At 43.7% G+C, this 15,520-nt stretch overlaps 1 protein-coding gene across 3 annotated transcripts; it reads right to left on the bottom strand.

Moving 5' to 3' along the window:
* Window positions 1–45: 45 nt before the first annotated feature.
* On the bottom strand, window positions 46–12,870 carry LOC137156452 (protein NipSnap homolog 3A-like). 3 transcript variants are annotated; one of them, XM_067553293.1, is made up of 7 exons: window positions 12,612–12,870; window positions 9,574–9,781; window positions 7,467–7,628; window positions 6,078–6,227; window positions 4,850–4,936; window positions 1,330–1,398; window positions 46–174 (listed from the first exon to the last, which is right to left on the bottom strand). In XM_067553293.1, exons 1-6 carry the CDS (start codon window positions 12,684–12,686, stop codon window positions 1,346–1,348), a joined length of 735 nt encoding a protein of 244 aa, XP_067409394.1. In that variant the 5' UTR covers window positions 12,687–12,870; the 3' UTR covers window positions 46–174; window positions 1,330–1,345. The 3 variants fall into 3 exon arrangements, with proteins under 3 accessions (XP_067409394.1, XP_067409393.1, XP_067409395.1); XM_067553292.1 differs by lacking the exons at window positions 46–174; window positions 1,330–1,398 and adding an exon at window positions 3,086–4,103 and having other exon boundaries at window positions 12,612–12,860; XM_067553294.1 differs by lacking the exons at window positions 46–174; window positions 1,330–1,398; window positions 12,612–12,870 and adding exons at window positions 3,086–4,103; window positions 11,210–11,272.
* Window positions 12,871–15,520: the final 2,650 nt, after the last annotated feature.

The raw sequence follows: 15,520 nt of genomic DNA on the forward strand, positions 1-15,520 counted from the left end.
GTTTGGAAATGCAACAATCAGATCTTTAGCCACTGTGTAGTTTATTACATTATTCCTGTCTTGTCACGCTTTATTTTCAGGGATAACTTTGTTATAGGCATGTACCATGGTGTGTTCTGGCAAGTACCATTATCCCTGGCTTCAGCTACTAAAGTTCACCTGGAACTCTCCTACCTGGAAATTGAGATATGGTTAGATTAATGTGATTTGGTTTCAGTTATTAGGTGAACCCTAACTGCACAATATACTCTTGTTCATGGGGGAAACCACCTCATGTAAGCTCCCCTTGAACAACTAGGCTCCTAAACCCCAACTGCACAGTGACTGACATCAATCCAATATCTACATTTCAAAACTTCAAAAGAAACATGTTTATGATGGTGAGAATTACTGACACACTCTCATTTGTCTGCGCCATGGGAGCAGACCTGCACAAATGTCTCCTTGGGCACCTCAGCCTTGCTTCAACATTTGACCTAGCGTCAGCAAGGGGCATTTTTACTACTCATGTGCTTTATGTCCCTTGCGGAACCTGTGCCTCTATTTATTATCTCTTGATGTGCCACCATCATCAAGAAATCACTTGATTTTTTTTTCTATAAATGCCCTGAAGTCTTAGGCTAATAAACATAGAAAGTGCCAGGAACTGAAATAATCATTCTAGCAGTATTAGGCTATGTGATGATTATTTACATAGTTCCAAGCATCTTTGGTAGCATAGATAATTCAGCATTTTATTACATGAAACCCTTAACTCCTTGCACAATCTACCAATCCTCACTGTACTCCTGCATTGGGAAAACTAATCCACAGCTCAGCTGAAGTGTTTTTTACATACTGTAAAAGGAAAAGGACAGAAGGGGTTAGTATACCTCATTTCTTAAAGCATAATTTGTATTGTACTTACAAGAACTCAATCAAAGACTTCCCTACAGCAGCCTCACCACTTGATTAATATAGATTAACAGTATACATTATATTTTCAGGAGCAGAGCTGTTATAAATATTGGGCCCAATCCTGTGACTGTAACTCATATGATACCAAGGGCTGCAGGATCAGGGCTAAGGTATGATTTTCAACATCAATGAATACAGTGAATACACTGAACGCTTAATACTGCTGAAAATTCATACCACAAATGGCACTGATTCACAATCTCAACAGAAGGACTGAGATAATAGCTCTAGTCTTGCAGTGCACAGCACTAACAGTCAGTATAATAGTGCAAACTTTGAGCCTACAGTGATGGAGTTTGTTTTAAATCCATACAGCTGGTTACAGTTTTTTGATGTACGATTTTATCTGCAGTGGGTGGACAGTGTACTCACCATGTGCTCATTTCTCCTAACCCTGCCAAAGAAGAAAGCCTTTAAGATTCCTAATGCACAAACTGGCTTCTATGATAAAAAGAAAAGTTACATTAAATACTGAAGGCTACAGGAATATTTCACAATGCTTCAGTCCCTGGAGAATTCTGACACTTGTAATTGTTTTTTATCTCTAACGAATCCAGACTAGGCCGTACAGTTCTCACATACTACTCACTCAGTGAAATGATTTCAAACTACTTTTTCCGCCATGTAGTTGGATGTCAGGCAAAATTATCCAAGTGCCACACGTGTTACAATTGTGAACCACTCTGATAATGGGACTGCACTTAGGGCATTTATGTATTTGAAACAATGTTATCACTTACTGTATGCTATTAAATTGTTGCATCCCTTTTTGTAGTATATTTGTATTTTCAATAAGGACTATACATGTTATTTTCCCCATGATAAAGTTGTTTCTATGCTTCTTCTCCCCTTCTTCATGACCTTGCCAAAAAAAAAAAAAAACCGTTGGTCCTTCATTCCAAGCACTTTATGCTATCTGTAATGGGATCTATTTTTGCACTGGAATATCTATTAACTTTGCAAAATCTAGAGATTTCACAACAGAACTTTGTAAGTTAAATCCTTCAATGGACATTTTCATTAAAAACAAAATATATATATATATATTTGTATTTGCTAATAACTGTTTGTGAAGTATTAGGCATTTTAATTGCCTGTATTAAGTCAAAAATAAAGCTGTAACAGCACTGTTCGTCTACCAAAATGTTGCAGTTATGCAGTTCCTGTTTAGAACAGTGCTATTAGACTGTCATCCACACAAGAGGAGATTGCCTATGTTTGATTTGTGGTGTGAACTTCCACACAACCTTGCAAAGGCCGTTCTGCAACATTCAGCTGCAATTAGGAACCAGCACAGGCTCCAGGCAGGAACTTTCATTTACAAATTCAGGACCAACTCAGCTGTTAGCCTGCTGTCCTCTTTGGCCTGAAAAAACCAGCAGCCAAAAGAAGAAAAACACACCCCAAAAACTCTGCTCTGACAAATTAAGCTGCAAGAAGCAAGTGATGGGGACAGACATTTTCCAGGTTGGGTGACTATAACATTCTAAAAATAAGGCTGCTCATTTGGGTGCCTAAATCCACAGGCTGGCCCCAAATTTCAACTTAATTTTTTTTTTTTTAGCTAGGAGGAACTGACCTCTGAAGAAGTCAATCTCTACTGGGACTGATCTTGGTCCTATCCTGAGGATAGCAGGTTTCCGCTGTGATGCAGTTTACAACTAACAGGGCTATTACAGCGGGCAACTTTATCAAAGCCTATTTACATTGCCTGCACTTGACCCCAGGATGTGACTTGACATCAGTAAAGACAGTATCTCCCCCATCTAAATTTGATTTTATTTTAAAACTAAGCTTTAGTTGTAAGTCTTTCAGTGTATGAAGTAACTGAATTAACACCTTGACTTTAGCGCTGGGGGAAATGCTTCGCACTGCCACACACGACTAGGATTTGATTTTTAGTTCCAGATAGATGAAAAGTGCTGAGGGCAACATGCATCTACACCCGCAGTGTGACTCCTTCCAGTAAGTTAAGGGGCAAGGTTACTGGCTCTAAAGGAATAGGCTGCTGCGACCAATACGTAGAACCTTTGGGATGCTCTCTTTATAGCAGTATTATAACCTCTTGGTTAAAAGAATAGGAAGAGCTTTAGGCAAGTAATATGGCTGTATAGAAGATGTAGAACACTAATCAATGCTTTTATTAGGCTTTAAGCTTTACCGGCTGGCAAAGCTTTCTCCAAAGAAGTATAGGCACATGTACTTTAGTGAACCAGTTAATCGGATACAGAATCCACAAAGACACTTTCAGAATTAAATCAGTTCATTCATAATCAGTTTCAGCACACTAAACAAGTATTTGCCTGGAAATGTGACCTATGTAACTTACTGTTCAGTCATAATTGAATAGAAGGGTCTGCACCCACAATAGAAAGAATTTAAGTGAATTGAAATACAGTAGTTCAAGTAAAAAAAGATACTCCTGATACTTAAGCTGAGTTCCCTGTATCATCACTTGACCAATTTTACTGCATACCTAATGCCAACGTCATTGCAACCTTATTAATAATAATAAATACAAGCAGACACACCAGTGAGATGTATGGTCAGTATGCAAAACCTTGGTTAGGATTCCTGCTTCTTAGGACAAGTAGTAGTAACTGGGAAGATGTGAGCTTCTCAGGAGGTAGCAAAGTACATTATATGGTAATAGCTCTCTGGTCATCTTTCCACTGGCACAGCGATGAGCTATGGAAAGGGTCTTTTGCCTCTTTGCACTGATTACAGAATATTTCCACATGGAAACATCTTCAAGTGGAGCTAAGCTGAGCAATTCATGGCTAACATGAAGTGTTTGCAAAGTTCAGAGCACGGTGTGCAGGCCTTGAATTCTTATTGGGGCATGGACTGCACAGGGGTCGGTAAGCAAAAGAATTTAAGTAGTGCATGTTACATCCTGACATTAACACTGCACTAAGATTAAGCACATGGATTCAGGTTGTATCCATATACCACAAACTGAAGAATATGTGGCTAGATTATATCAGTAGTGAGAGACCCAGGACAGTCCAGGATAAAAATGCTCTAAGAAAGTATGTTTTGTCTGTCATCACATCAGTTGGTAGAAAACTATTTCAATGGTGAACACGGCATAGGAATCAGGAGCATGTTTTGCTGGGACTCCAGGAATCTAACACTCTCCCGCACTGAAATTAAATACACAGAATTAATTGAAACAAGACAGCATTCTTCAATGAATTGCATTATGACTTTTCAGTACTGTGACGTGGTGTATCAACCCTGCACTAACCCAGCAAGGGTTAACCGCGCCCTGTGGACTGATGAGGCCACACCCCCACGCACTTGCTGGGCATGCTCCGACTGGAGACAGAGTATAAAAGGGTGCAGTTTAGCTCAGTCGGGGCTGATGGAGGAGGAAAGCAGACGTATGAAGCAGCTCCTGCCAAGAAACTGCTGGAGCCCCCGGCTGCAGAGGCCAAGCACACTGAAGCCCTTGTGAATGCCTAGTTGACCAGCAAGGACAGCAGAGAAGAGACTGCTGATGCCAGGAGACTACCAACGCTGGAATTAAGGGTAGGAAGCGACCCCGGGAATGGGACTGTTGCAGTGAGAGACTGAGCCTGAACACAGGAGTATCAGTTGAACAGGGTCCTCGTTCGGAGCAAGGCAGGCCTAGATCTCCCTACCCTGTACCGTATCCACTGCTGGGTTTGGTCACTGCCTAAAGAAGTGGACATTGCCACACAGGCCACGCTGCCCTGAAGACAAGGGCAGCTGCATTGACTCTCGCCCTGGAGCCTGAGTCACTGACCAGGGGAGATTTCTTCCCCCACAACTCTTGCTTGCTTTTTATCCTTAAATGGCCCCATGACGGGGTGTATCAACCCCAGGACAGGTGCACATGCCTAAAAGACACAGCCCTCTTGCTCACCAGCTGCTACCACCCTGGCGTCCTCATGGGCATAATGCCTTCCTGCTGCACGGCTGTCCGGGTTCTCATTCCACCAGAACACGTGAACTGTGAGAACAAGAGCAAACCAAACTGAAGAGTGTGACATAACTAAATTACAGTACAAAAAAATCCTACAGGCCCCTGGTTCTGAAATCCTCCACCCACAAGTAGCAATTCATCAAACAGGTACATGATGAGACATTCCTTCTGCAGAGCTTTTTCTTACATTGACTTAACACTGCATTTTCTAACCTTTGGAAGCCATAACTCCAGTTTCAGCAAACTGTCTTTTAGACCCCATGTCAAGTTGAATGCAAGGTTACAGTTTATACGATTCCACAGCAAAAGAAATAGTGGATGCGACTAGGTAGACAGTTGTGTGTGTCCATGTGCAGCATCCACCATACAAGTGGGGCTATCGTGGTGCTGGTACATGAGCGCCCTTCCATGCACCTTACAGTGATACCAGAGCTAGTGCCAAGATGCTCCTCTTCCCCTGGCAAGAGGGAGTAATTTAGCTGTATTTTAGAGGGGGAAGTGATCCACAAGCAAGCATGAGCCAGACTTCTTACTTGTAAATTTAAATTCTTTCTTTCAACAATGACAGGGCTTGCTTACTGGTATGATGTGTGTATATATGGAGTTTCAATTCCCCAAAGGGCTAGTGCTAGCACTGTTTCATGGTGCACTTACAGTGAGACAAACGCCCCATTCTCAGAATACCAATGCTTGGTGCTAGCATCATGGATGCTGACTCTGGGCAAGTAAAGTGATGGTGACAGAAATGATAAGCCAGCACGTTTTTTGATTAGCTAACTCCATACAAGAGGTCCAGGATCCAAAATGAAGGCTCCAAAGTTGTAGTTACATTAACCAGGAGTTTGAACATTCTCCTGAGTACTGCTGCTTTTGTGGCCCCAGCCTCAGCAGCTGGATTCAGCCATAGGGAGATGCAGAGAGAAATGCAAGTGAGAATCCTACCCCACAAGCTGTGGAGCCATGCTGCAGCCCCTGCCCGGGATTTTAATATACCCTGCCCTGCACTAGAGCCAGGGGGAGGGAGGAGGACCTGCATTACTTAGCACATTGCCAGTCAGGGCACGCACATCCACATTCTTCCCCTGCCAGGGGCCCTCAACAGCCACAGAGGTTTGCACCTTTGTCCCTCTGTGCCCATCACTGTACTGGAAACTGACTGGGACTGTACCTCTGTTAAGTAATCCATATTCTGTGTGGAAAACACCAATCAGCTTCGTGTAGCCTGTATTGAGATGAGCATTGATTGCAGCTTTGAACGCTTGGCCCCACAGAGCCGGCCCACCAGGCTTCATCTGAAAAGTAACTATCTCATACACCCCTGATGGAAAAAGAATACAGTAGTACAGATCATGAAATGTCAAATCAATTGTCTGAGTCTCTAAAGGGTATTGCAATCTTACAAGTCAGCCTCACATTTATTGTGGTTCAGTGAAAGCAGTAACTCCCAACTGTCGGGGTTAGTAGACCAAAATATTGCTCCAAATGGTCCCAAGATCCACCATGTCACACAGGAATAGGGGAGCCATTTCAAAGATAGAGGACAGCCATTTCAAGTGAACACCAGTCTCTTCTCTCCAGGATCTACACATGCAATTGATTCAGCAGGGCAGTGTTCAGGTGTCTAGAGACATCCAAATCTCCTGAGGCTATAGAAGATGAGCAATGTGAACTAGCCCAGACCCTAAATACCCTTTCTGGAACTGACAGGGTCCTTTGTGGCCATTTATGACATCATAACTACTACATGAATCTTGACAGCATTCATTGCAGCAAGAAGGCGCCCTGAGGCTGAAGCAGCAATTACTGACCCGGGACAAGTTTATCAGCTTTATCCTTCAAAGGTCTTTCCTTTGAGGAGGAACTACAGAAGAGAGTTACTGAAAGATGTGGATGGATAGGAAAATATTTGTGGGTTTTTTTGTTATGTTGGCCACAGTGAATTTTGCATGAATGATGCATATTTACCTCATGGAAAGTAGGTTTTTAAAAATCATGATGGTGACAAAACAAGAAAAAAATTGTTCCCTAAACATAAATGGGATCTGTGAAAAATCTGAGTGTCATCTGCTAATCTGACCTTGTGTGTGAAATTGTATTAAAAATGAGGCAATTTTACTTTATTTTATACTGTAAGGTGTAAACTCTGCAAATGAGAAGGGATATTGGATTGTCTTTTAATATACCCAGAAAAACAAACACTCGTATGTTGAGAGAATAAGCAAATCAAGAGAAAAATATTCAGAGCATGGCTGTAGGGAGTACAGGTTGCTCATCCTAGCTGTTCACCCATCCAATTTTCCAATTCATTCCCAAACATACTGCATAGGACTTTAGCTACCAACTCATGAAAGTGCAAGTTTACACACACCACACCCACATCACACCACACACACACAGCTATGCTGTGCCCTACCCTAACTTACATATTCCTGTAAAAGTCACTGAGCTTTTCACTAGCCTTTTACGCAATATAACATTTGGTTAAAACGTTAAGGTATTTCTTATTACTGAATCCACATTGATAGTTTTAATCAATGCAAAGAAAGAAAAAGCTCACCCCCTTCCTTTGGAGGCTTCCCAATCTCACACCATGGTACCAGGTAAGCAATTTCATTGGTTTGATTATTCAAGAAGGGCAAAACTGGAGAGATGAATTTTTCTTGCCATTCTTTATCATTGGCTATTGCTTTCCGGACTTCTGCTCTATGGGCAAAATTATCTACAAGAAAGGGAAAGACGTTAAAATTCCAAATACAGTTCTGTCAGGTGCATTTTCCCTCCATGTCACATTGGATTCAATTACAATAAACTTATGAGGACAGGAGACAAACTAAAAACAAATTACCCTGATTTGAAATTAACTTTTTAATAAAGTGACTTAACATAAGAGTTTAATTTTCTTCAAGAATATCCTCTCTTGCCCTCTGAGTTAATCTAACAATTTTCAGAACAAACAGATTTTCCGAGCAAAATTTACATCAATATTAAAATAGGATTTTTTAATGAAAGCAGGTGGCCACAATCACTCTTAGTATCTAGGAGTTGACACTAAGTCTTTCATGTATGCACTTTCCACAGCTACTAAAGATTGGGCTATTGGTAAAAAAACAAGAAGGGACAAGGAATGGAAAAAAGAAAATAAAGTAGTAGTTTAGCCTTTTTCCTTAAAAAGACTTGCTTTATTCTTCTCATGTTAAACTGAGCTTTTGCTTATATGAGAATACTTCTTACTAATTCTCCCTTATGTAACTAAGTATGCTTTGTTTAGCTATATGAAACATTATTAAAGGTTAAAAAGCTAAATCTTTCAGACAGCTTTTCAAACAAAGGAAAAGCATAGAATTTCTTGAGCCCTTAAGAATGGTAGATTTAATCAACAATCCTAGGTCCTGTTTATGTTACCTTGAATAAGTAGGGTATATGAAGGTACACAGAGTTTTCTGCATACACAGATGCACACAGAATTTTCAATAATTTAAGAAAACCATACAAGTGAAAAATACCAGTGTCTTGGCAAATACAGGGAACAACTAAGCAAATTAGCTTCTTTTTACATCTTTTTGTTAGTTACAATTACCTGATTGCATCAGAGAAAGATAGAGAATGTGTGGCAACACTGGGAGTATTCTCAGGGAACAAGTCGAGCAAATAAAACAAAACACACAAACTTCATCTCCATTTTCCCTAATAAAATAAATTAGTTTCTCGGTGGTTTTCCTTTAAAAAAATGAATTCAAGTAATTAACCAAGTAAAAAGAGAAGTAGTTGAAGAGGCACAAAAAATTGGATAAATTAAAGAAGATTAGGATTGTGTTAATCACTGCTAAATGTGAATTCAAAGTATTTTGATCTACAGCTGCTGGCTCAATCATTCAATGCAGAGCAGGTGAAGGATATTCTGTACAGCTGCTCAGAACAGAGGTGGCTCTATCAATATAAAGGGGTGACTCTCAAAGAATAGACTAGGGAAACTTTCAAAATGCTAATACTCCAGAGTAGAAATAAATCCTAATCTACCATCTGATACCTAACTCTGCAAAGAGAACCTTTTAAATGTACCCCTATACCTGTACAAAACCCCAGTGACTTCATTGATGCTATATGTGGGTGTAAAGGTCCACCCATATAGTTCTTTTTGCAGGATTGGATCTTTATTTGGTCCTGGAATATCTTCTTGTATGATAGTGACTCCAAACATACAAGAAAACTGATTAAACACTATCTGAGCAAGAAAGGAGAGAGGGGAGTCTAAAATATTGGACTGGCCAACTCAGAACTATACATGCACATACTTTAAACTGAAGGACCCAATCCAGCTTCCACTGAAATCAATTTTTAAAATTCTCACTGACTTCAATAGTGCAGGGTCAGCCCCTAAATTTGAATGTGTTCTGCAAATAAAATCCTCAATTGCAATTCCTCCATTGAATATTTGAGTAGTCTGCATTTGAATACACCCTTTAAGACTGTCTAGCACAGAGATGTCATAAATGCCTCACCTTAATTCTGCAAATATCTGTTTTCAGTAGTCCGTATAGGAGCTTCCCTCATAATTTGTTTATAGTTTAAAAACTATATATGAGCCCAAAAGAACCATCCTGCTTCATCTGTCTAATGCACATGACACACAAGACTAGAGCAATATGCAGTAATGCTATGCATACCAAACTTCCAAATATGGATGGCCTTATTCATGCCCCCAAACTCCACAGTCCAGAATCCAATCATCTCTGAATGAGCTGTACGAAGGTGGATGTATTTATTGACCATTTCCACAAACTCCTTCATCTTTGATGGTTTAACATCATAGGTACGAATTTCATAAAGTGTGCCATCATTTTGCCTGGGCCCTGTAGCAAGAGATGCATGGACCTGAAGAGAATGTTAAAAAATAAATAAATAAATTGAAGCTACTACTGAAGTCCATACAACTATCTGCTGCTTCATTGTAGAGTTCAGTGCATCTCGTTTCTAGATGGGCAGCCTAAATTATAGGCATTGCTACCAGCTTCTAACACTGTCAATTGTAAAGGATTCTTGCCACCTTTTAGCAGCTCTCCCACCTCCATCGTTTGCAGTAGGCCTTAACATTTGGATAGCGATAGCTTTTAGGCTATTGAAGTACCTTTTCTTTGTCCCATGAAATTCTGATCAGTTTTTGCTGAGCTATTAATTGTTTAAAAATTGCCATTTCCCTTCTCTCATTTCCTTTCCTCTGGAAGGTTTTGGTAGCCTAAATAAGTGACTTAACAGGAGCAGTCTGAGGCCAGGCTGACGCTGCCACCAAAGCAAGAGCAGAACCAACACATAATGTACTAGTAATGCCTGAGAGCTGCCAAAGCAGCTTCCCCAGACCCAGCACATAGCCCCAGTCGCCTATCCACCCCTAACATAAGAATGGCCATACTGGGACAGACCAATGGTCCATCTATCCCAGTATCCTATCTTCCGACAGTGGTTAATGCCAGATGCATCAGAGGGAATGAACAAAACAGGGCAATTATCGAGTGATCCATCCCCCTATTGTCTAGTTCCAGCTTCTGGCAGTCGGAGGTTTAGGGACACTTGGAGCATGGAGTTGAGTTCCTGAGTATCTTGGCTAATAACCATCGATGGACCTATCCTCCATGAACTTATCTAATTCTTTTTCAAACCCAGTTATAGTTTCAGACTTCACAATATCCCCTGGTAACGAGTTCCACAGGTTGACTATGCGCTGTGTGATGAAGTACTTAATTAAGTACACCAGTGTGAGCACCAGTGGTATGCAAATACATGAAAGCACATGACATACGGTATAGACAGGATGCCCCAAAGTTTATTTAAATGGCTAACTCTCTCCTTCATGGAGATAACCTGAAAGGAATCCAGGGATAATTGTTTCTTAATGCAAGAAGGTTCACACATTTTAAAGCTGCATGAATTGTGCAATGTGTTATTATTTACCCATTCAATGTCAAGCTTCGAAAGGACAAAAAAAATTCTGAGACCCATACAGGCTAATAGTGAATCAGCATCAAGGTCACAGTTTCTGCACTTTGTATCCTTCATGAGTGCCAAGAGCATATGTTCAGAGATTGTTTTGACACGTATTTCAAGCCTTAAAGACTATATAATTGCCTGGTTCCATAAGACACAATCTTTGTTGCTTCATCTTTCCCTTTTCCAAAAGAAGCAATCCCAGGTCCCTGGAGGACTCCAAGGGCTCATCTGCATTACCAAATTTTATTGTTTGAGAACATGATTGTCAAGGTAGAGGACATTAAGCTGACCACAAGTTATTGTGGCTTACACACTGACCTCTAAGTCACAGTTAGTACTGCCTCCGACTCCAAGGTTCACAATCATGTTTATGCACCATCATATTTTGCAATGTAGACACGCCTTAAAAAGCACTAGTAAGTGCAGCACCCTCCTGGGTCAGCTTCTCTGCGCAGAGAGCGGTGGTTCAATTTCCAACTTAAGAACACTGTCTTCAGAGACAGTCACTTCATTGCTACAACATGATGTTGCGTTGTCGTGTTTCAATGATGTATCAGTCCCAAAAATACTGTGGGAACCCCTGGAATTTCACAAGCTAGGACCCGTGCAAGCAAGGATGAGAGGGAACCTTGGGATAGTGACATTTCAAGAAGTGAAAGCCTGCCAAAACGTTGCCAGGCTGTAGAGGAATAGCAGAAGCTGAAGTTATCTGTAATGTGAAGGTGTAAAACCCGCAGTGTGGCTGCTATTTCCAAATCCTAGCCACTCTTTGTGTTAGAAACTTGGCCTCTTAAAAAGTCCCTCTCTTTTTAAAGCATCCTCATCTTCTATTTATGAAATCGACAAAGTGAAACACTGAAATAGCACCTGGCAGGTGTAAAAGTTACTACGGGGAGCGGGAGCAGGGAAAGAGTAAACACAGCCAAGTAAGCAGGGATGCGCTGCCCTCGCAGACCCCCTTCTCCCCTCCCCCATTTGCGTTCATGGGTCATTAAGGACCAGGACAGTGACTTCTAGTTACTGCCCAGCTGCCACATGGCCTCCAGCAGCAGCCCATCCAAGGGACAATTCCCCCCCCCCCCCCCCATGGGTTACATGTGGATACTTGGAAGTTACTTGCATTCAGAAAGAACCCAGCCAGATGTAAACACACACAGACTCTTTAGTCAACTGCTCTGAGACCAGCCAGAAGGGGCTGGGCTAACCCATAATAGTCTAACTCTGTTGCTACAGCAACAAGCGAGGCAGGACACAGAATACACAACACCCTATCCCTCCACCACCTTCCCGCCCCTCTCTTCGGCCTATGCTCCTATGGTGCCCCTCCACGCCCCGCCCCTCTCCCTGCCCCATTCTGCCCCTTCCCCGCCCCCTCTCCATTCCACACCCCTTCCCCGCCCCCTCTCCATTCCACACCCCCTCCCCATACCCCAGCCCCTCCCCCTCTCCATTTCACCTCCCCTTCCCCTCCCCCTCTCCATCCTACACACCTTCCCCCATACCCCCAGCCCCTCCCCACTCAATACCTTACTCCTTCCCCCCTCCACGCCCCTCGTGCCATACCCCACCTCTATACTGCCAGGCCCCTCCCCGCCCTATCGTGCCCCACCCCCCAGCCCCTTCCCCTTATACTGACCCCGCCATGGCCCTATACTGCAGCACCACACCCCAACCTGTGCGCCGCCCCTCCCCCCTACGGTGGCCCCGCCCCGCCCGTTACCTGAGGGCGGGGGCGGGGGCGGGGACAGGCGCAGGCCCCGCGCGCCCCCCGCACGAAAGCTCTGAGGGCCAGCATGGCGGCGCGGCGCGGGTTCGGGTCGGCGAGTCGGCCTATGCCAACAGGCTCAGAAGCCCCGCCCCCCCTTTCACTCGGCCCCGCCCACCGCGCTACGAGGCTCCCAGCACGTTGCGGCGGCTACGGGACGGGGAAGGAGGGAAAAAAACCAACGGCCAATTCCCCAACCGCAGAGTCAGAGCGGGCGGGGTAGCCACGTCCGGCTCGCGCTGCGCAGTTGTCTGCGCATGCGCCAAACACAGCCTGCTGCCCCCGGCAGCCGCGTAGCCCCGCCCCCTGCTCTGCACCCCCAGACACTGCACAACCCAGACCCTGCATCCCCGTGCCCTGCCGCCCACGTGCCCTATGGAGAGGGGGGAGGGGTGGCTGAGTGGGGGTGCAGGGACAGCTGGAGTGGGGGAGGGGTGGCTGAGTGGGGGTGCAGGGACAGCTGGAGTGGGGGAGGGCTAGCTGAGTGAGGGAGGGGTGCAGGGACACACAGGGAGGGGCAGATGTGCCTGACTGAGAGAAGGTAAGTGTCGGCTGCAGCCAGGTTCTGCATGGGAGACTCCCCCCCACTCCCTAACAATCCCTTCGCCTAACCCGTAATTGGAGTAATTATATTGTTATTTTGATAAATAAGAGATGCAGAATTTGGCAGAATTTTACAATATTGTGTGCAGAATTTGTAATATTTTGGTGCAGCATACTTCCAGGAGTACTAATGACCAGGGAGTACTTAATGGGATAGCCAGGAACGACTATTCATTAGCTCTCATATCATCTACATATTAAATAAATTCACATCTAAACACTAAATACAGGCCTTTTGACCTAGAATTAATTAAGTAGTCTCACACATAATATAATGCTAATTACAGGACATGAAAAAGGATATAGCAACAACAGGTCAATTTAGTTACACTAATATACATCAAACAGGATGGAGGTGGATGCAGAGACATATAACTGATATCGATTTTAACAAGTGAATTATTTAGATACACAACAGTACCTTCTAACACTCCATTAAAGTGCACCCATCAGTGAATTGCCCAAGGGTTATGATCTTAGCTGATCTGTCAGCATCACACCCACCACACACACTGCCCCCTCTTCCCCACACACATATTGTACAGCCCACTGTGAGCGTCTGTGTCCCAAAGCAACACCCCAGAACCCCCATATTCACCACTGTCATATAATTATATTTTTTGTACTAAGCACGTTGTGTGAGTTATCATTTTAAAAGTCTTGATCTGTTAAACATTAATATCCTTTTGATTTGTATGTGCTATCATTGTATGTGAAGTTCTGACCTTTTGCTATGTATGTATTATTGAAACATGTGGAAAGGAAACACCCACAAACCCTTTCAGGTACAACAATGGAGTGGCCAGATCGCATTAATGGCTCACTAGCATCTCGCAAGGAGAGATTCTAGTATCCCAGAGAGGGTATACAGTGGGGACCTCACAGGGGGAAGCATGTTGGCAATGAACACTGCCTGACCAATGAGGGTGACCCCCCCAAATCACAGGCATCGATTGTTCCAGCAACCTGGAACAAGCTATAAAAGCAAGGTTGTGACATCATCACTTGGCTTTACTCCTACCACAACCCAACATCTGAAGGAATGTCTGGAAGACAAAGGACTTTGAACAGGAGAGGGGAACCCAGGCTGCATAGCAGATGCAGGCTGTGTATCAAGAATCTGTAACCTGCTTGTATCATCAGTCAGGGTGAGATAGTGCTGATTCAAATCCTATGTATAAGAACTTAGACTGCAAAGTTATTTCTATTTCTTTGGTAACTATCTCTGATCCTTTATGCCTACCACTTATAATCTATCTGTAATTAATAAATCTCTTTTATAAAACAGTGTGTCTTGGATTGACGTGTTTAAGAAATCTCAGCTCAGTTAACAAAGACTGGTGTATATTGTCTTCACATCGAGGGAGGGAGGGACTAATTAATGAGCTTCCTCTGACCAGATTTCTGGCTGGAGCAAGATGGAACGATTCTGAGGTGCAGTGCATAAAAAGCTGCGAGGAATTGGCTGATGCTATTCTCTATTGTTGGTTCATGAGTTGCTGAGGGAGAATATTCATGTATCACAGTTGAGTGTGTCCTTGCCTGTGAGAGCACTGTACCTGCTAGAGGTTTGTGGTTTACTGTCAGCATCACAGTGCCAGAGCCGGCCCAGATAAGTATTCCTGCTATCCAACTGGGTGTGGAGCTCCACCTGCTGTTGTGTTGAGTGATAACAGCACCCGGAGGGGTCTGCTTTTTATCACCAGCGAGGCATTGTTGGGAGCCAGCCCAGGCTGGAAGGCATGGTTAAGGGGACACAGCAGTTCCACAGTTTCCAGGCTGCACCCCATGGGGAGAGAGGGAGTAATGCTGTCAAACCTTCCCACATACCCAGTACCCTACCACCATACCCCCACCCGGCCCACACACACCTCATAGCCTGCCACCTTGCACACACACCGCACACACTTCACTTACACACACAGCCCACCCCCCACACTGTACACCCACCACACACACGCCCTGCCCACATCCACATCACTACCCTCACATAGTTACACAAGCATCTTGTTTTCCCCCTTATACACACATACTGCCCAAGCCTGCCCTACAATCGACCCCTCCCACACACACACACTGCCCGCACAAACACATCATGCCTTCACACCCCTTACACAACCACCTGCCATGCAGCGACCTAGCGCAACACTGGTTCCAGGTGCTTGCTACAAATGGGGATGATCCCCATAACCTGAGCAGAGTGGGGTTTTGTACCCCCTCCTCACTCACCCCCCACCTCCACACACACACTGCCCTCAGAC

This window comes from Emydura macquarii, unplaced genomic scaffold (assembly GCF_026122565.2).
Source record: "Emydura macquarii macquarii isolate MOO-44397 ecotype Brisbane River unplaced genomic scaffold, CSIRO-AGI_Emac_v2 contig_1451, whole genome shotgun sequence".
Classification (NCBI taxonomy): domain Eukaryota; kingdom Metazoa; phylum Chordata; order Testudines; family Chelidae; genus Emydura; species Emydura macquarii.

Bases quoted from the DNA above. Each gene is read 5' to 3' on its own strand.
- LOC137156452 (XM_067553292.1), bottom strand. From the start codon at position 12,686: ATGCTGGCCCTCAGAGCTTTCGTGCGGGGGGCGCGCGGGGCCTGCGCC. The intron at 9,782-12,611 runs GTAACGGGCGGG...CATTCTCTTCAG, and splicing joins GCCCCCGCCCCCGCCCTCAG to GTCCATGCATCTCTTGCTAC. The intron at 4,104-4,849 runs GTGAGCAAGAGG...ATTTAATTTCAG, and splicing joins CGCCAGGGTGGTAGCAGCTG to TGCGGGAGAGTGTTAGATTC.